The sequence below is a fragment of the Prorops nasuta genome, unplaced genomic scaffold (assembly GCF_024137725.1).
Source record: "Prorops nasuta isolate Cenicafe-Biocafe unplaced genomic scaffold, Cenicafe_Pnas_1.2 PNAS00018, whole genome shotgun sequence".
Taxonomy (NCBI): Eukaryota; Metazoa; Arthropoda; class Insecta; order Hymenoptera; family Bethylidae; genus Prorops; species Prorops nasuta.
The window spans coordinates 2,621,486-2,643,652 of record NW_027116815.1 but is presented as its reverse complement, the minus strand read 5'-3'; the positions used below and the strand labels follow the sequence as shown (position 1 = coordinate 2,643,652).

Below are 22,167 nucleotides of genomic sequence, written 5' to 3'. Positions count from 1 at the left end.
CATTGGTCATTGGTAAAGGGAAGAGGTTATGTCAGAGGATATGTACAGGATATGCGCGTGCAGAAGACAGACATGGACACACACGTGTGCACCCTGAAAATCAACAAGAACGCACAAGGTGACATGAGAATTGTGTCTGTGTAACTGCATGTGCACGTGAGTTAACTAATTCAGCAATACTCTCATACCTCTCATATGTATGCATGTACATATGCAAAAGTGTCAATGGTGTTGAATTCAGAAATGACAAAAGAAAACACATTGATAAAATTTTATAATAAAACTAGTATTTATTGTTTCTTATATACTACAAATTTAATTCTGTTAATTATAACACATTTATAAAATTAATTTTATTTTTCCAGCACATATTGCTGTCTTCTTTTAATAAATATATTTTCTTTTCTAGACGGCCATTTTTGAAACCGCTTAAAAAGCCACGTGACCAGGAGCAATAATAAACTTGTGCACCACACCAATTACAATAAATGAAATATTTATTGTTTATTAATACATATATATCTACATTGAATACAGTCATCCATCAATTCATTACTTATACCACTCTTACATAGTTTAAATAAAACGAATAAAACCAAGAGCAAGTAATATTGATTGGTTCATTGAAAATTAGTATATTTAGAGAGCAACCAATAACAAACACGTTCTGAGTGTCTAGAATCTAGGGATAAACTTGCATGACGCAGAATGAGATAGTGAAATTTGTAGTTTTTTTCCGTTATACTGACCAATGGGATGAATACAGAACTGTGATTGGGCAGTACCCGTTGTTTACGTTAAACTTTTACTCATTCAAAAAGTTAATGCGAATATTGCGTGCGGCTGCCGGCCAATCGTCGATAACAGTACCGCATTCTGTAGTTTTTATAGACGTTACGCGTGGGTGATTTTTTATTATATTGTCTAACAATGGTACGATATGTTGCTCTTAAAGGATTGTACGATCTTGAGAAAACAATTGGATGTGGAGGGTTCGCAAAAGTTAAATTGGCTACTCATATTGCAACCGGTGAAAAAGTAGCTATTAAAATTATGGATAAAGCTGCTCTTGGTGTATGTAAATAAAGTAGATTTAAGACAGTCGCTGTGATTGATTTTATATTCTAAATTAATGATTTATTTATCTATTTGTAGGATGATTTACCCAGAGTTAAACTAGAAGTTGAAGCTTTAAAAACAATATTACATCAGCATATATGCAGGCTTTATCAAGTTATAGAGACGGATAGCCATTATTTTATGGTAATAGAATACTGTTCAGGGGGAGAATTATTTGATCATATAGGTATAATATATTTGATTGAATGTGGAAATACATTTTATATGCTAATAACATTAATATTGAAATTATTTACTTTTTAGTTGAAAAACAAAGGCTGACAGAAGTAGAATCACGTAAATTTTTTAGACAAATTGTTTCAGCAGTAGCATATTTACATAATTTAGGCTATGCACATAGAGATTTGAAACCTGTAAGTTAGAAATATTTTCTTTTCTATTTATAAATGTTAGGACTGAAAGACAGTTATTTACATATGTGAATTTTAATTTAAACAGGAAAATGTTTTACTAGATAGAGATGAAAATTTAAAATTAATTGATTTTGGTTTGTGTGCAAAACCAAAAGGTGGTATGCGAGCTCATTTATATACATCTTGCGGCTCTCCTACGTATGCTGCACCAGAATTGATATTAGGACAAAAATATTTAGGATCTGAGATAGATATTTGGAGCATGGGTGTACTTCTTTATGCTTTACTTTGTGGTTTTTTACCCTTTGATGACAATAGTATAGAGAATTTGTATAAAAAAATTCTTGTAAGCATATATTGTTATAATTCACCTTATTTTCTTTTATAAAACAGTAATATTATGTCTATTTGTTTTTAGAATGGTAAATATGCAGAGCCTAGCTGGCTATCAAGTAGCAGCAAAAGATTAATACGCTCTATGTTACAAATCGATCCAAAAAAAAGGATAACTATTCAAGAATTGTGTAATCATCCATGGATTACTGTTGGATTTTTGAATCCTGTTTCATTTGTGCATAAAACCAATGTAAGAAGCTTTCATTCCCTTGAAAGTACATAAAGCTAGTAAATTTTAAATCTTTACATTTTAATGTTTCAAAAAGACTTGAATACTTTAAAATCATGTCACTTCCTATTATTTTCATTTCTATGGAGTAAACTTTGAAATTTTGGAAAATCCACAATTTGGTTATACAAGGTGGTATAGCCTTATACACCTTTCATTAGACATACTTATGCAAAAAGGAACCAATCAAAAATTTTATAAGTATGAGGTAATTGTATCAAAAAATTTTCATTGTAGATTGGTTGATTTTTGCATAATTATGCCCAATTGACATATTAGATAGAGAGTAGTTGTTCTATTTAAGAAAATTTGTTATTTTTTTTTAAGTATTTAGCACTTGTACATTGCATATTTTCTCATTATTGAATTAATTTGAGTCATCGCTACGATATAGACGCGTATTTGCTCATTTATTCACTCACTGTGTGAATGGTGCATATTCACTAATCAAAATTTCGATTTATTGCTTTACTTATAATTTGAATAATTTTTATTATTTTAGTTTGAAAAAGATAATGATGTGTTAGGCACAATGTCTGCAATTTGTGGAGAGCGTGTAGAGGACATTTGGAAGAGATTATCAAAAAGCGATAGGACTGATTATAGAACAGCGACTTATTTGTTATTACTTGACAGAAAATTACATGGTCTTTCATTGAAAATTCCGAACTCGGTAAAATCTCAATTTAAACAGGCTAGGGTAGGTATAGTTATTTTGTAATATCAATAGAGCTTTTTTTTGTAATAATGGGATAATAGTGTATAGTATATTGTTCTGATTACATTTCTGTAGGCTGAGCCTCAAAATGTACAACAAGGAGAGGGCCAAATTAATAATTTCATAACTAAGCTTGATCATTCACCAAGGGTTAGAGCTGCAAGAACTCCAGATAATTCTGACCTTACATATAATGTATTACCAAAAACTCCAGATACTGGTAAACAAAAAATATCATATATGTATGTACTTAAATATACTCACAGAGACGAGTTGTTACTTATTTTAATTATTGTTTAGAGGAGAAAATCGTGGATAAGTTTACGCAGCCACATATTCCAGCACGTAAAAGATTAAGAAGCAAAGATCCAGATGATGTATCTTCTCCAGGTAATATTGGTTTTTAATCACATTTACGAGATATTTTGTTTTCTCATAATGTAATAACAAGTAGATTCAAAATACAATTTCAAAAGTTTGTTTCTAATTTAGTTTTGCTGAATAATTAATTAGAAACTTGAATGAAACTTTACAAGTTCGGTATGTTAGTAGCTTTGTATGATGCTGGAAATTGTTCTAAAAAAATTTGGCTTCCAGTCAAATATAATCAAAATTCGTTTATATAATGTGACATTTTTACTCATAGTTCCATAATCCTTTTAATTAAATACTTGTTTGCAGTGCCCGCGAAAAAAGATAAAAATGCGGTGAAACCCAGTACGCCAATATCAGATTCTAAGTAAGTATTTATTTTATTCTCTAAAAGTGAAGCATTAGGGATTTAAAAAAATAAATAGAAATTGAAATTACTTTCTAGGAATACGCAAACATCTACTCCTGGTAGCGCGCGTAAAGTTATAATGGGTTTAGAGCGTGGATTGAATCGCGTAAGATGTGTTCTTACGCCAAAGAGGAGGATGAAGAATGAAAATACAGATCCTACACAACCGAATATACTTTCCGGAAAGGGTCTTTGTAACGTATCGTCGACGTCCAGTGACGATCCTAAATATGTTCTATCACAATTACGACGAGCATTACGGCGTAAAGGAATTATGTGCCATCAAAAAGGGTATAATTTATTAAAATTGATTTATATAATTAAAAGATTCAATTTCAACTATGTAAGGCTGTAAATATAGCAAAAATATATTTTACAGGTTTATTCTTCAAGGTGAAACCGATGACACCGAAACAGAACACTGTGAGTCTTCTAGACCATTTGCAGCTGGAAATAGCTGTTCGTTTGAGCTAGAAGTTTGTTTATTGGAGGGTGTCTCAGATTCAAAGCCATTAGTGGGCATTCGAAGAAAAAGATTAAAAGGTGACGCTTGGGCTTATAAGCGAGTTTGTGAAGAGGTGTTAGCGTTAGCTGCGGAGGACATAACATCAAATCAAGAATGTCCTTTGGAATCAGAATATCCTATATGATATCTCAGCGCGAATCTCTAAAAACTGTTGACTTTTTCTTTGTACATATTTTGATCTCATTTTCCAAGCTCAATGTTTAAAAGACGTCGTGTATAAAAGCAAATTTAATTGCATTGTACGCGCATTGTGTGTTATTTAATATCATTCTATTTTAACTCATCACTTTATTCTCTTTAATTACTTTTCAAATTAGGGTATAGGGGATTGATACAGTTAGGGTCTTTATTAAAATGTCCTGTAGTCTAAGCTTTTAATTTAAGTGGAATAGTAAGTGTAGATCACGAACGTGCTTACATAGATCTTGTTTGTATAATATAAGTTTAACATGGCGTATAGTCAATAGATTTTTGTGTATATCCTCCGAAATGAGGTGAATATCGTAAAGATTTGTGTAATAGCAATTTAATATTTAATCTTTTTATAATTAACAATTTTACTAAATTGATATACATATTTATTATATACATATATAGAATTTCCGCCATTTAAAACGGCCCAGAGCATATACAGATGCGAGAGACACGTATCTCTTCATAATTACAATACATTATATAAGTTTTTAAATTGCAACTTTTGGAAACTTTCTTCTATTTGCATTTAGAGAGGTCTTGTGCAAAATTTTAATATATTTAATTAATAGTTACGAAGATAGACATTAATGTTTTCTTACATTCATGTTTTGAGGCTTTTTGAATGGCCTACACTTTATACATTTTATCGTTTAATTTGTATCAATGTTTGTACAGAAAAATATTAACTATTTGAAATAAAACATTTGATTATACAAATACGATCTTCATCTAATATCTCAATGATTTTTTTATGCTAATACCAAAGTACCTTTATTAAACTCTTAGTATTATGTTAGGTTTCCACTCCGTAACTTGTTATCAATGAATTGGTCAAAAAGCTTATGCTACATATAGAGGGGTGAAAAGGGAATATAAAAAATATGAACGAATCCTAAGAACCGATGCGTAATATGGAAGGGCGTAGTTAGCACAGGGCACAAAGGCTTTCCCGAACCTGGAAACAATACTGGAAGCCATCGAAGATTCTACGCGGAATATGTAAAGTCCGATTCCGATTTTACGCCACAGATATAAAGCATCGCGGCTTGTTTGAACCGCGTCGTATATCGACGAAGGGGCAACCTATAGACTGGCAAAGTTATAAAATCACCAGCACCACAAATCGATCAGCATAAAATTGAAGCCGTATTCGCTGTAGTTTATGGCAAGAAAATCGACCTTTCATCTTGGCCCGCGCAAAAAGAGCGCACCGCCCTTCTTCGCATACCAGCTAGCTGCGCATGCGAATCGTCAAATTAGAATACTATTTCGCTTTGCCCACCTTCAACATTTTTCACAAAAAAAAAAAAAAAAAACAGAACAATCGAGTTTCACTATTCAAGCGAATTATAAAAAAAAATAGTCTTCTTCTAACTAGCTTTTATGTTATCCCTGCAGTTTTCCATGGACGAAGATAAGACAGTGTGTAATAATCAATTAAAATAAATGATTCGATAAAAATGCAAGATAAGTATAGTAGCGCGATATAAACGCGAAACAAAATAAATGTACATAATAAATCCATAAACTGAATAAAAAATCATTGTTGGATAACTGCGTTTATCCACGAAAGGTATATAAATACATATATAAGAATATACGTTTATAACGAGATCTAGGTGAATGAGTAGTGGCTTACGGAATGGAGGTGCCGATTATAACCATTAATTGGTATTCGATTGATCCAACAGATTATGCTTCGAGATGAATTAAAGATCAGGAAAGAAAAGATTGAGTAGTGCAGAGAGTAGCTTGTACTACTATTACGTATACGTATACCAAGGGAAAAAAATGCGTCTAGGTGTGCAGGATGAAGGGGGTAAACCGAGATCCAATATAAATTACAATTAACCGAAGTACGCTTAACTGCTGCGTGCAAACGCACGTGCGTGTTTTGCGAAGACGAGCTTGAATTTATCGGAGTCTTTGTCGAAGGTAGGGGGGAGCATCGGATAGAGGTTTCGCATAAGATAAAAGCAAATCATTGCTACACCAGCTATATTATTGCTCATAATTTTCGAGTCCTTTTTTGCAGGGAAAATTCTTCATTAAGGGAACAAGAAGAATTGCTAATTTTCAAGAATTTTTTCCATAAAAATGTTATCACAGTACAGAAAACAAGGAACTCGTGCCAATTAATTATCATCCGTTCGTTATAGCTAACGAAGGATTGGGCCAGACCGAAGATTAAACTGCGATTATAATCATCAACGATTATAATAATTGTATGTTCCTTTCAAGTGTAATCTGATAGAAAACGGTACCAAGAAATTCAATGAATTTCGAGACTCGCGTCCGCGTAAGAGTTTAATAGAGAAAAAGAAGTGTATTTCCGTGCAATTGGTGAACCAACGAAAATGTGTTAATTTCAAGCGAAAGGTGAAAGTGCAAATTAAGTGTCTGTTCAAGGACGGTATGATCGAGGTTCCGACGATTCGGATGAATCCACGATAAATCGAGTGTTTTTTGCTTTTGAGAAATGTGGTGCAAAACGTTGAGAGTGTATATATGGATTGAGCAAGGTGAGGAGAGATCGGGAGAAGTGAAAGAGAGCGGTAGTGGGAGGGATGGGAGGAGAGGTAACCAGACACACACACACGCAAGGAGTGGAGAGGCAAAGCAAGGTAAGGTAAGGTAAGGTAAGGTATGGTATGGTAAGGGTGGCACGCGCGGTTCGCTTCTATCGCTTCCGGGCATCAGCGTGCTCGCGAGCCGCGGCTAATTGCTCTTTAATGCAAGCGAGCGCGTTACTTTTCTAGACAGTCGCCTACCAAACACACTATCCTCTCTTTCTTCTCTCTTCTTTTCCCTTCTCTTTTCCCATTGCCGCCGTTCCTTTCGCGCTCCTCCCAAGACTATCCGGATAACGATGAAAACGTACTGCGTGTTGGATGCGAGAATAATTCCTATAGGATGAGTTAGGTATTGCCTCCCGGCACACATCCTTCACCGTGTATCTTCCCTTCTATTCTTCTTTCCCTCTCGCGCAACCATCAAATCTTTATATATTACACAGTACAGCTGGATTTCATATTATTTTCAAATTGTCACAATTTCCTTATACGAAATCTCGAGTTTTTCCACTTTACTATCAAACTTGCATTATTAAATGAAAAACGACATATAAAATTCTTGTTTTCTGTGTAAATTTATATACAGTAAAATTTATAAAAACATGTACAAGTATGTGTAATATTATTGGTAATATATGAGTAACGATTGTTTGGATAAAATAATGTTTATAGCTTGGTTGGAAAATGAGGCAGTGACTTTGATGGCATTAGTGGTTTATTTTTGTCAAAATTGCCGGGCTATGCGAGGGATAAGAAAAATGAGGACAGGGGGGAGGGCAGAAAGCTCTGAAAAGTTGCCGAGCCATGACCAGTAGCATATCCACTGTCCAGTTTCCACTGTTCAGAGTGGAGACCGAGAGCAGAACAGAAAGAAGCTCATACATATGTAGACTGCATGGGCAAAGAGACCTCCTCGCCCGTTCACTCGACTTCTGTCCTGCCCAGGCAAATCCGTACCGGCAACGACGCTGCGCTTCCACAACGCGGATGACCCTCCGGAAAAATGAATATGCAGTCGCCCGTTCTACTCTCCTCTATTATTTTATCAAATTTACAACCACCGCTATTGCCACTCACTACCCAAATACAACTTAATTTACGTTAAATATTTCCGTTGAAATTCAAAGCTATCCTCTTCTGTATATATATATATATATATACATATACTATAAATGATATTTATCTGTGACGAAAGAACAATTTTCGGCCCATTCGTCAGTTCTCCCTCGTCAACGCTTCCGGGAAGAACGAATATTCAAAGTATACGTGTGTTTGTGTGTAAAACTATCTAATTATTAGTGCGTGTATGAGATGTAACGACAGAGTGCGTAAGGTACATAGGTATTCTCCCTTATTTCAGGATTTTTTATTGCCTCCGATGTCTGCGTGCTTATGGAGTGCTCAAGTTCGATGGTACGCGTATATAAAATTGTGGCCCCTTATCGTTGGAGAGGAAACGAAACATTAAATCGGCTCTGACGGGGGCGGGCTGTTTCGGTGGGTGCGTCTGAGATTTCCTGTGTGGACTCAGCAAGCTAGGAAGGATGGTTTCCTACCTAGCGTGTAGGGTGCGTCCACTCTTTGCTTATATCATTCCACCACATTTATCAGCAAATCCTTTCGCCCTCCAAGTATCTCAATTTTATCGACGCATCCAAGTATTTGCACAGATGAGAAAATTTCCAAGCACCGTAAAATCATTTTCGAATTCTATATCGATATACCTGCCAAGTTTTGCTTTTTGGCGGAATATCGCTGAATAACTCGATAGAGATTCCAGGCTTTGTCATAGAAGCGAGTAGGAATAGCATCGCATTACTGCGAATTTGTATATAATGGTGCTATGTATACATGTGTAATGCAACCGAATGGATGTAATGGCGATATCATAAGATACGAACCAATAGCTGCAATTGTATGGAAATATGTATCTATGAATGAAGACACTTTCATTTATGAAACCAGATACTTATGCACCGGACACGGGCGTTGTAACATCCTGCTATTATGCGTCCTTATTCCTTTTCTTTAGTTTTTATTATAGTACACGAATCCTGCCCCTCCCCCACCACCCTTCTACTCGCAGAGGCTACCTCGTCTATCCATCTCTATTAACAATATTCATTCACCCTTTTAATATAATAACGTCGAATGCTCTCCACGACAAATTATTTCACGAAATCAATTTTATGCTTGATCGATTTCTATCTTTCGATGACTCTGTTAAATGATCTACTTGGAGGTTAGTTTTGGCGGGAAAATTAAATAATGCTGAGAATGAATAAGAAACGAGGAAGATTGTTGGTTCTTCGACGATTAGGCAGGATGAAACGAAGCCAGCCGGTACTTCAAGCGTGCTTATGCGTGTTTCGAGTAGCCGTGCGCCAAGATTTATCACGGTCGAGTAAAATTCTGTAAATAGGGATTTTTTTCAGGGGGTGTATTAGGAGGTCGGAGGGACGGTCGATTCCTATTTGCTGTTGGCAAGGAAAGGAAGAGGAGTAGAGCAACCCTTTCCAAGGTGAGGAGGAGGAAGAAGGAGGCGATCGGAAAGATGGTAAGGAGGGGAACGGAAGAGGGGGAGGAACTAGGCTGAATTCGCTGACTGTGACGCTTTCCGGTCAGGTGCCGCCCTGGCGAACGATTCTCCTTCCAGCTTTGACTCGTTCTCTTCTTCTCCCACCCCCCCCCCCCTCCCTCCCCCCTAATAAGCCACACTCGTACCAGTCGAGAAAAACTACGAAGAAAAAGCGGAAACGCGTCCGAAAGGAGATCGCCGCGAAGATTCCGGATCGTGCGTGTTTCGAATTAACGAAAGCCGAGTGGATCAAACGCGCAGATTGGCTTGCCAGGTAATTTATATAACAAACCATAATGGAATGTAATACTTTTACGTTATATAAATGGTTAATGCTACTTTCGACAAGTCCATTCGCATAATGATGATTTTTCCTCTCAGATTTTTCTACAACTTCGAGAAACGATCGCTTAACATTTTATATCAATTATATACTATTATCAAAAGGTGTAGCAGGAAGGGGGGAGGGAATGAAGAGACGTCGAGTGGTTATGGTTATCCAGCGAGAAAACAAACGCAAGTGAATCGATGGATCGATTGGAATCGAATTTTATACGCAGGGTGAAAGGAATGTGGATCTTCGGGGTGTTACAGGGTTTCCGATAGACGTTGTATGTAGTAGCTGTACGAGCTCTCTCTTTCTCTCCACTGATCAGTAAGCGGATCTAACAATGAGACAATAGACGAAGTAGGTGCTTCTTTCTGTTTACTATCATTATTACCAACGCAATTATGACACAACCACAACGGTACATCCGGGCACAATGGGTGTCCGTAGTTTCCCTAACGATTATCGTGCCAAAAATCTCTTCGTGGCCACCAAGCTCTTCGTCCACTTCCTGCGGACGGATGGACAATGACTATTTGCTGCAATCGAGTTGGGGTTGCGGGAGAAATTCAAACGAGGAATAAAAATTCTCGCTCAGAAAGAAGGTTGTATGCAAGGTAGGAAGCGTAGGAATAGGGGGACGAAGAATATAAAATGATATTCTCGGTAACTTAATTTTAATTGAGAAACATGAAGAGAAAAAATATCACGGCTGTGTACGGGTATTTGATTAATCGAGAGACCGTTATGTCCAGCGGAGGATCGTTAGTAATAATCCAGCGGTTTCTGCGAGATTATCCTATCGAAAAATCTCGTCCCCCCTCCCTCAGCCGCGGTAGTCGGAAGAGGCAGAGTCGCGGACTTCCTGCGGACTGTGTGGACAATGAGCAACAACGTCTTCTATCCTCTCGAGATATCTGTCCGAGCAATCTGGTTCGCGGAAGCCGCACGCGTGCACGAGCACGCTAACCACACGCAGTCGACCACTCGACGCGCTCGCTCGTGCCGTCGCACTCTCACCCCCACCCCCTCCCTCCGGAGGATCTCACATAGCGCGTTCTTTTTTCTCTATTTTTTTTTCTTTTTTCTTCAAATCATGATTGAAGTTTCGGTACGAAACGGGAGGGGTCCAAGAGGATGGGAGCGTGTAATGACGGAGAAACGCGAGGGGGCAGGTGGGTGGAAGGAAGATAGGAGGGCTTTCTGGAAGGAGGATATGATGGCTCGTGGCGTTCTGCTCGGCGAGCTGTTATGCTCCTCGAGCACCAGCGGACCATAAGCGAGGCTACTTTGCCAGCTTTGCCTCCGTACGCCCAGCGTAACAGCCGCCACGTTTCTTGTTATATTAACGCATCGGCGCCGACTAAATAAAGCAGCGCGTGCTCGTTTCGACCTTTTTTCCTTCTCTCTCTCCCCCCCACACACACACTTTCCACTCAAGCATCTTCGGTAATCGCTTCTATACTCCTATATACCACCACCGTCCTCCTCCACCCTTTCTCGTTCTCCAAGAAAAAATCCACTCGAAAGACTATATTCGCTCGCGAGGAAGGAATCCTATAAGGAAGGATGAGAAAAAGTCCAGTAAGAAAACAGTGAAATCGAGTGTGTTGGTTTTGATATCCGGAGGAGTGAGACGCCAATGGATCTAGGCACGAGCCACGAGTTTGCGTCGAATATGCCTCGGAGTCTCTGACCCGCAGTTCCTCCCGGGGTACAGTCTGATGAAGGCGGAGGCGGTGGTAACGGCGTTCACCATACCTAAGAACCGCGGCCTGTGTATGTGTGTGTGTGTAGTAAGCTCTTCCTCCGTCGTGCTTCGGACCGGTCAGCAACAAGCGAATTATAAAAAACTTACGAGGTTGGCAGGTGGGGGTGGTTCAGCGTCTTTGCTGGTTCCACCGCAGCCGCACAACCGCGCCACTTGAGAAAATTGCTACGTTTCATTCTTTTTACGCGTAAAATCACATATTCTTGGATTTATTTATTTCTTTCTATATTTGTAAATGTTAAATCTGTCGGAGCGCAGACTTTCACTCGAGTTTTGATTGCAACTTTGGTATAGTTTGTTGATCGAACGATGAATTATACTGATTTGCTGGAATAAAAGAAACGTGTTATTTTTTCTGCTTGTTTTGCAGAACTCACCTAGCCCTATTCCCTCCCCTCTACCTATTCGAATGTTTTCTTCTCGTTCACGGACGATCTTCCTCCCCCACGGCGAACGTGTAACACAACACGACTCGTCACACTCTGCTTGCCGGCGCACACGATAATTGCCCTCATTATAGTTATTTAAAAAGCGCGCCGTGGCTACCTCGTCGATCGAGGCGATATAAAACAGCGCGCGAGCGCGAATTAACGAAGGCGAAGGAAAAAAATAATGATAGCTAGCGAGTCTTTTTCCTCCTCTCCCCATTCACCATTCTCCACCCCCTACTTATTACATCTTTTAGCGTCTTTATACTATCGTGCATTCGATATATAATGCACTTCCTGAGAAAATTAAAAACAGTCTTATTTTACCATTGCTCGCTCCTATTAAATTAATCAAAAGCCTTTCAATCTTTTATTCCGAGTTAGGATTATAAATATTTATCGCCGTCTTACTCTGTCGTTCGATTTAAAGAAATCGCCAAGTGGCAGCTTATGGGATCGATTCAAATTACCAATGGATAATAAATAATAATTAATGCAGTAGGCCAGCTGAGATCGTACCGGTGTCTCTGTATAACTCCATAAATTTACTTATCTCTCGCACATGTGTACGTGTGTATCTATGTTATACTACGTAACTCGTGAAAGTAGTAAGATTAATCACAATCGTATACTCTCTCAACAACTTATGCTGTACTATTATTTTGTAAATTACCACTGGGTTTCACGTTTTTTTTTTACGACATTCCAAAAGTCATTCGTTAAAGATACTAGGCTTCTCATTTTTATCAGAAGAATTTAATAATCTCTTACCTTATCGGCACGGTGAGCGAGGATATTTTGGCAACGAACAGGCCTAATTGAAATTAATTAAACAAGAAATATGAAAACTAATTCCTTAGATTTCTGTTATGTATTATAAATATATTTTACAGCTTCTATAAAAAGATAATTAGTAGCCAAGAGATAAAAAAATACTTTTTATAGGAGAAGTACAGTACAGCCTCGTAAAGTGGTAGAGTCTGAATACTGCAGTTATTAAAATTTTATTCTCATTTATTTCCTAATTAATACCATGCTTTATTGCTTTTATAAAAGTTGTGCATTTCCTGCCTATATGTAAATTACTTTTGAAAGTTGAATGGGTCAAACAGCCAGAGTAAATACTTGCTAATAAAATCTATCAAATTAAGCTTCATTCACCAGAGACTATTCTCTGATGGAGAGAATTGCAATCTAGGGTTCGACGCATGAGTTTGGTGGCTATTGGAATTCTGGCGTTGGAATGAAAGAAGAGAAAAGCTGTGTGTGGACACATAAATAAATAAATAGTAGAGGGTGTGGTTGGGTGGTCGTACATATGGCTTCGTGACTTGTCTTCGTGCACTCCTGCAGGTTGGAGAATTTAACTTACGTCCGATGCACCTGCACCACCCTCGACTGAACTATTAAGACTAAATACGACTCGTCGATCTTCCCTTGGATCTCGAGCAACCCTTCTAACCTATCTGTTTCATATTCCTCAATAACTCTTAAATAATACTATATACTACGTCTTACAAATGGTAAAAATTTGAGGAAAGAAAAAAATTCACAACAGTCGAGAGCTACTCTTCTCCATCAATGCTAGAGTGGATAAACACAGATTAGATATAGAGTTACAGGAAAAAAAATTTATTTAGGATAACGTTCAGGTGCAGAAATAGAGGGGGGGGGGGTGAGAGAGGGAATTGTGGATATTGCAGAGATGAATCGGGAAGAGAGCGAGGTGTGGCATTGCGAAGTGCACGAGTAAAGAGACGCGTGCAGCACGTGCAACGTGTAGCGCTATCCACGACTTAACGCGGGGCGAACGCTTTGGTCTGACCGGTCTGTTCTTTGGCGGCTGAGCTTGTCCGAACAATGCCGTATTGTTTCGTCGTTGTACCTATCTAGTCGGTACGGTAGCAGACCTCGAGCCAACTTTATTATCCTCTTGCGCAACAAAACAAAATGCACCCGTGTGTTATATTATCCCCCTTGGATCGTGGCCCATTCGATCTCCCATACAAAATCCAGGAAGCCATGCTCTTGCCCGATTGTATTTTCAATTAACCATAAAAATCCATGATTCCTAACCCTCTGCCAATAATCAGCCACCTAAAACAAGCAAACGTGTTGATATTTAGCAAAAGCCCCGCGCTTTATCTACGAAATCAATTTCCCATGGAATTTGAAATTTCTTGATAAATCTTGCATTCGTACAGTACATGTATATATATATATATATATATATATACTATAGCTACAGTAGCCAGATGGCCTGGCTGCTATATTTCCATGAAAATTGAATTTGGCGATTTGGACGACAATGCCATTCCGGTATTTTAAATGCAAATCCACAAAAGGAAAAACCGTAAGGGCATTATAATTTATATTACTACATGTGGCAGCGGCACTTCCGGCGAGAGAGCATAGGCGCAGTTCCGGTCAGCTCGGGTTGGAGATCCTACATCGCCAGATTATGAGCCCATGCCGCTTTTACAATGGATCGTCTGCCTGACTCGTGCGTCAGCTAGAATAATTCTCTTGCCACATTCGTCTTTCGAAAAAAAAAAGCGGCGAGATGGACAAAGAGGAGGGGATGGGACAGGGAAAAGAACAGTTAGCAAAGACCAAGCGGTATCTCGATAAAATGTTCCATTTTCAAGTAATCGCGCCTTCGTTATTCTTAATGATTTTCACGCTTGAAATCTGCCCTCTCTCTTTTGTCCCCGAACTCCTAAAATAAACTCATCCCGTACTTTTCGTCAAATTTCGATGCGTTCGAGCGTGTCGCGAAATTTCAAACGAAAGCATATCTTTGAACGATTGTGATCGGACCGCGGGGAGATGTATTTGTCCACTTGTGTTCCTTCCTATATAGCCCATTCGTCCGAGTAATTAATTGAGCCTGGAGGATCTCAATGGTGACTCTATGTTTTTATATACATGTCGTTGCTTGAACGATCACGAATCGTCGATTTTATATATCCACGGTGGGTTGGGACATTGTGAAAAAAGAATAAGAAGAAGCTTTGCCTCGCCTTGCCCCGCCTTACCTTGCCATCCGTCGTCCATTGGCCATTTATAAGTGATCCTAATGAGTGTCATCAGAGAAAGATACGGGAGAAAGTGGGGCAGAATGACGTAGCCAGTAAGAAAGTACATTGTTCTTTTTAAAGTTAGTCTGCTCTTTCAAACTGTCCTACCGAAGATATATTGTTTCAATCTTATCGTTTGCTGTATCTCATTCCATTACTGACCATTTTTTCTTAATCCTATACATATATATATATATATATAGTATAATACATGCAGAGGGTAGAAAGAAGAGCATGAAACTCAGTTTGCAATTTTTTAATAATCTTTTCAGCACGAGATGGATGAAAAAGTCAGTCTCGTCAGAGTTTTTTAAGAAATTAAGAAATGAAAATCAGTATTACTGCAAATATATATCGATTTTCCTCTCTATGGGGGACTTTATATCATATGTATATATATGTTAGATGCACGTAAGGGCACGAAGGATTTTCATGAAGGGTAAAGAAAATATTTTCAAGGTTTAAGCGTTGCAACGACAGGTGGAGGAAGGTGGTTTTCTTGATTTTCTCGTAACGTGGTGTTTCATTAGTTTCGCCATTGAAAGTGGGGCCCGCGAGTGTTTGTCGGTGGCTCAACAGGTCGCGTCCGTTTCCCCTTCGAAAAATGTGCAGTGGAGAAAATAGCGATGCTGGTCGACGGTAAAAGTGCGTGAATGCAGGGAGGGAGAGCAACCAGGCATGCTTCCTCTCTTCAGCGATTTTTAGCCCCATCCTGCCCTTCTTCTGCTCACCAGTGCTACCCTCTGCGATATGCAGTGAATCGCGCCATTACCTCGATGCGCCATCGATTAAATCCTTCATGCTTTTCGCAGTGCGTCCTCGTGATACGTCGACAGCTCGTTTTCCTCCTCCCCTGTGCGGAAAGGATAATAATTTTAGGGGTCGCGATGCTTCGATGAGTCCCATTTTAAGCTAAATTACCAACGTTTCAAGCTTTGCTATAATTATAACGAAGCTCGAATGAAAAACTGTGAATCACGTTAAAGTCTTTGATCGCTTAGGTTATTTCTTTAAGCCGATGTTGATCAGGAGGTTGTAGCGATTTTTAGGGATTTAAAGCGATAAACACGTGACTTGGCAAGAGAAGCTTGTATACGATAATGTAGGATGAATGGAAATACGGGTACTTGAGTATGTTTTGAAATTATATTTCATTGATGCAAGAAAGCCAGGTAGACATGCGCGGGAGTCGGCCTTCCGGCTCGCGCTGCATTCGCGTAATAACGGGGGGCTAATGTGTATTATCCTGGACATCCTGTGTCCAGCCGTATCGTCTCCAGTGTACGACTTAGGACATTTCACTCTCTTGCGCCTAGATTCAACCCTTGCGAGAGGTTGCGCCACGAAGTAATTTCATTTAATCGGTCTGCATCCTAATTCAGAAGAGTACTCGTTGTACCCTCCCCTTCCCCTTGTCTATTTCAAATCACGTTAATCATGACATTTATGTCAAATACTGTACATGCTCAAACTGAAGATTTCTTAAAAAATCTGTAATCGTTTGCATTAGAAGGTTTTTTTTCTGATAAATTGCAGTTTTCCTTGCTTCAAATTACAATTTTTATGACAAAGCTACTTAGATTGTGAAATCGTGAGTATTTAGCCTTCTCATCATGTACCTTTTCTATATCGATCACTACCACAACGATCTTATCTTCGTTCATGCAGCGAAAAGAAGCCTGAAATACTGGAAAGAGCCTACATAGACGAGGACAAGATTTTCTGCTAATAAGCTTGAAGTAGTATGTGTTGAAGAATTCAAATACCCACGAGCTTCCATCACTGACACTAATAATTATTGCTGCTGTTTTGGATCTCGTACAAGAAAGACGATATAGGTAGGAGTCTCTTCAAAGGGATTTGGAGTTGGACCTTGAAGAGTGACAGGTTTAAAAGGGCTTAAAATTCAGCGTGGACACAATCAGAGTTGTCGATCTAGTCGATATGCTTTTGCATTCAGATCATCCGAGGTTATTGTGCCCCTTTGTCGCGTATTCATGCCTGCGCAGAAGAATAACGAAAGACTCTTCGATATATGCACGCTACGATCTTGATTCCTCGAGCACTCTTCCTCTGGTTGCTTCACTCTTCTTCCTCCTGCTCATTCTTCATCTATAACGATTCTATTCCACGATTCGCTCGTAATTCCACTCATCATCAATCGAGTTGAATTTTATCGAAAAAATAACATTATACCTTCGTGCACTTTTACGTAGTGCAGTTTATCTAAATCATCGATCAATAAAACATTTTATTGCTTGATATATACATATATATATACATATACATATTGGCGAGTATTATCTTATTTACTTAAGTTATATATAGAGACATCGTATAAGCATATCGAGTAACGTTTTATTGAGAGCGATATGAAGTGTTTACGAGAGAGGATGAGAGGGGAAGTTTAATTAGTTCCAGAGGGAAAGCATTAGTCACTGTTGGAGGAAAGAAAATGTCCTAAGAAGATGGCGGTGCCAGTCGGAAGATCTTGATATCCTGAAGAATCGTCGACCTAGCAGGACAAGAAATCGACAGATTCGATACGGACTTCGGGGGTTACGCATCGATTGATTCCGCGCATCTAATATCGGTGCTCTTTCGTCATTATGCATGAAACGAAAAACTCTAAATGAGAGGAGTAATAGAATCATATTCGTTTTATTTAAATATTTCTAATTTAGAGAACAGAATTCTAATGAATATTAATTGGAAATTCAAGCATGTTTGTTAAAGAGGCAATATTTTGTACACAGTTACACAAATGCAAGTTTATTTTATTTATCGGGTCACTCCACTGCAGCACGCTGCTTGGTTTTCTCATCCATCTATCGATTTGTTGCCTGATTTCTCTTCGTAGCATTGAGTCACGGTGGTTTTTGTGAAGCTCGCGAGGAGTCGAAAGCAGGTGCCAGTTTCCCAGACACAGAAATCTTTTATACTCCGTTACGCGGTACAATGACACTTGTAGAAAACTATAAAATAATAAAATAACGATTATACGATCTATATTTCGGCGCCCCCATTGTACCCTACATCAATTACAAACTCCAAAGAACTTACCTTTCTTGAAATTAAATATTTCCATTTATCTGTTAAACGCATTGACTTATAATTCCAATCTTGCATCGGAAGGTTATGTTTTTAACGAATCTAAAAAACCGATTACACAGTCACTTTTAACCTTCGGAACTTTGTAGTTTCTGCAATTGCAACGATATAGAATGCATCAATGATATACGATTTTTATCATTAAAAATTAAGAAAAAACAATGCTTATCCTTCCGAGATTTTCGATCGTTTAGTCGAAGGATATTACATTTAAAGGTGACAGTTGTCTCAGATAAACTAGAAAAATCAATTGATTTAATGACTCGAAGTTTTCAGCTTATATCTACTTTGTAGGTTTCACTGCCCTTTCAACAACTTCATTCCTCACGAAGACTAACGCGTCACACGCTCTTCATCATTTTCTGCAGGATATAACATGCGTTGGATTGCAGTCGTTGGTAAGAATATTTCCTAGATGGTTTTCTTGGATCCTCGTTATGGATAAAAATTGTAAAGCACGTGAAGTGAGAGGAAGGGTTTCATGTGACGTTGCTGAGCACGCGGGCGAGTATATTATCGCGTAAACGGGGAAGAGAGGTAGGCCGGTGTGGGAACGCATGTCCATTCTGAAAACGGACACACTTATTGCAACCGGGGACGCTTCTGCATTGTAGATGCTTCGTAGACAAAGAAGGATTATTTTTCGCCAAGGTAAAGGAAGCTGGCATTGTTCAGCTAGGTACAACAATACTTGCTCTCCTCCTCTACCTTCTTCTTCTTCTTCTTCTTCAGCCTCTTACTTGTGTTAGACTGGTTTCGTTAGTCTTCTAGAAGAGTTGTACCATTCTCCAAGTCATACATATATACTGAGGAACGTTTACTTGGTCACTTACCAAATAAATAGTAAGCTAAAACATCAGCGGTAAATTGATTCTTCCATTCAGTGCCAATTGGAATGGATGTGTATATAATTACAGAGAAGGAAGAAAATATAGATACGTTAATGATACAGCAAAATCAAAGGTTTGTGCAACGTTTAATTGCAGGTATCGTCATTAATACATAATGTTGAGGGGACGAGAAAAGAAATAGTTGGAACGGTTGATGGATGAAAATTGTTGTGGCAGCAGGTACATACTACGACTTGTACATCCGAGTACAGGCAGTACTCGTAATAACACCAAGTTTCTACTGTAGATAAAACCAGGAGACGCATTTGAAAAGCTCTTATTTTATCTTTTCGATCCATTTGCAAGGTAATTCAGCAACCGATTATTCTGACTGAACGTGCGGTGGTTAAAGCGGGTTAGTTATCGTACTGGTAAACACTGCGTGTGTTATTCCGAATGGAAATGCCTTTCTGGAGGTATAATTTCTCCTGGAATATTTGCATTTTTATCCAATATATTCGATAACGATAATCGAATGAGCAAATCAAAAAGGAAAGTTTTCAAAGAAGCTCGTAAATTCGGGTTTCACGACATTGGTACTTGAGTCGCGCGAAACAAAATGCTATTCCATTATTGCCTTTTAGAATATATGTATACATATATATAGCACTACATTTAAACGTGTGTGCATTGACCGACCTGATTCTACGATTTGTCACGCCTCTTATTCCACGCGTAGCTTTCACTGCTTCATACATCAGGGGGCGGACACTGCAGTTGTTACGAGTGTAAGTCGGCGTAACTTAAAGAGCAGACAAAAATTAAATAAAAATAAAAATAGTTGATTGAACAGTCGACCGCGGCGAGGAAAGAAAAATTTAAACTACTGATTAAACTATTTTAAACTAAGGTAGTTTATAATTACGTTTTGATTATCTAATTAATCTAGCCAAACTAATGTGCGTACACTTATTTCATTGATTCTTTAATAATACCTTTGTATATACATATATATGTATACTGTGTGCGATGGCTTGCTTTAAAGCTAATCGTTAGGATTGAAAAATTGTATTGATATTATTACACGTGTATCACTGGTAAGAGAAGATTGGAATTGATTTGAGTAACCGGTGTATATATATCTGGAAAAATAAATCGATCGTAGATTTTATCAGTTTGGAGAGTGATCATATAAAGAATCTTTTTTCTAACGGCTGTAACTTATTATTATTATATATATATATATATAAATAGTTGCATACACGCAACCTGTTGAAGCACGACATGAAAATCGGTATCTCGAGGATTGAATTTATAATCCTACCGAGTTTGAGCTACATCGCGGGTGAAAGGTGGTGCCGCGCTCGTGGGGGCCTTAAATTAATCGCAACTCGAGGCATATCTGTTTTGCACGTCGCGATAATGACACTAACATTGACTGCATGCATAATAGCAAAGACCCGAACCATTAAACATTCTTTTCTTTTACCACGACTGTAATTATAATCCGGATTGTACCAAAATCAATCCAACCACATATTTATGTTTTTGCAAAAATTTAATACAATCTGACATTTATTGTTAATACTCTCAAAAAAACGTGTAAGTTTTTTTGGAAAAAAAATTTTAAAAGGTTCCAATCGGTGTTATTTCAATTGTTGCAAAACAGAGTATAGTAGATGGATCAATGGGCTATAAATAAATTATATACCGATGTTTATACGTCAGCTGTTAAACTATCATAAGGGTAATAATTTGTGTTAGTGAAGCTACAAAAATTGTTTGTTGGATACTTTGTGCAAGTAGCGAGCATTCCTTTAACGTTTTCAGCTATGAAGAATGGAAAAATTTGAGTCTAAGAAGTGGGAAAGAATTGGCATCTGAAAAAGACGGTAGTGGATAGTTAATGGTGTCCCGAAGTATGTTAGCAAAGGCCAAACGAGGTAGTAAAGAAACATTACACTGGCAAGTGGGAACGTATAGCTGGCATTAAATTGTCGTGGGTGATAATTCAGCTTATCGGAGCTGTGTGCAGCTTGCTAGCACTGTTTGTATTCGTTCATTCATTACTTTCTTAGTAATTTGACACTCGAAGCATTTCAAGAATTCCTCAACGAATCGAGCGATATTCTGCATAGCTCTGGATGAAAAATGAATATAAAAATATTTAGAAGAAAACAATTCACGAACGAGCTAGGTCAATTTTCAACAAAGGTCTATTTATTCTTGAAAATACGCGTGCTCTCCTATTTCTCTTACGCATGTAAAGCCATTGCACGAATACCATATATTGCAAAAAAGAAATACAGCGTTAGCGTCCACAGGTATACTTGTTAAAAGTGACTTTGGCCATTGAAATTCCAAGGATACTTAAGAATCTGGCTGGCTCGATAATTTAGCACAGATCGTAAAGCTGACTGTGAGTAGAAGGAGTTGTTATCTGTGTCAACCAAAGCTCCTCGAGCATTGATAGTTAGCAGCAGATAGTTCAGCTCTGATTCAGCGTTGCTGTATATACTCTCGGTAAATCCTGCAGAATGCTCTAGTGGGGAGCCAGCCGTACTTTCTCTTAATTTATAATATAATACCGACTGATAAGTCTCTCTCTCTCTCTCTCTCTCTTACTCACTCGCTCTTTCGACAATACCTTGCAATGCTGCGACAAACTGGTCCAGTCTGAAAGCAAGAGTCAATAATACCCTACACCATTCTCACACCTGACCATGACATTGCAAAACGATCAGTGCCTGACTTGACACAGGATTTTCGCCATTTCTGTGCACACTCGCACGTGCACAAAACGGCAGACCATTCTCACGTTCGGTATTGTTCGAAACGTAAACACGATAGACTTATTGGATGAAAATACGAGAGGTGTAAAATCGCCAAGGGACGAAGTGTATCGAGCAGCAATCAGTGGAGAAAAAAAGCAGGAGGAGAGTCGAGTTGAGGTGAAATAAGAGAAGGAGAAGGGCACGTGGGTAGAGGGATTTTTACAGCAGATTTCCGGTCACGAATTTGCACGTGACTCCCATCCTCCGGACTCCTCTTGGCAGCTACCTGTCCCAATTTAATCTAACCCCTTTGCTCTCCATTATTGGCAAGAAACCGCAGAGGAGCGGGCCTCCCT

At 38.4% G+C, this 22,167-nt stretch overlaps 1 protein-coding gene across 2 annotated transcripts; it reads left to right on the top strand.

The window, feature by feature from the left end:
* Positions 1-32: 32 nt before the first annotated feature.
* On the top strand, positions 33-5,038 carry LOC136780183 (maternal embryonic leucine zipper kinase-like). Of its 2 annotated transcripts, XM_066738367.1 has the most exons (13): positions 33-156; positions 410-1,074; positions 1,156-1,306; positions 1,384-1,493; positions 1,579-1,651; positions 1,733-1,839; positions 1,912-2,079; positions 2,621-2,818; positions 2,912-3,056; positions 3,137-3,226; positions 3,518-3,575; positions 3,654-3,908; positions 3,997-5,038. In XM_066738367.1, exons 2-13 carry the CDS (start codon positions 931-933, stop codon positions 4,265-4,267), a joined length of 1,770 nt encoding a protein of 589 aa, XP_066594464.1. In that variant the 5' UTR covers positions 33-156; positions 410-930; the 3' UTR covers positions 4,268-5,038. The 2 variants fall into 2 exon arrangements, with proteins under 2 accessions (XP_066594464.1, XP_066594463.1); XM_066738366.1 differs by having other exon boundaries at positions 1,579-1,839; positions 3,997-5,037.
* Positions 5,039-22,167: the final 17,129 nt, after the last annotated feature.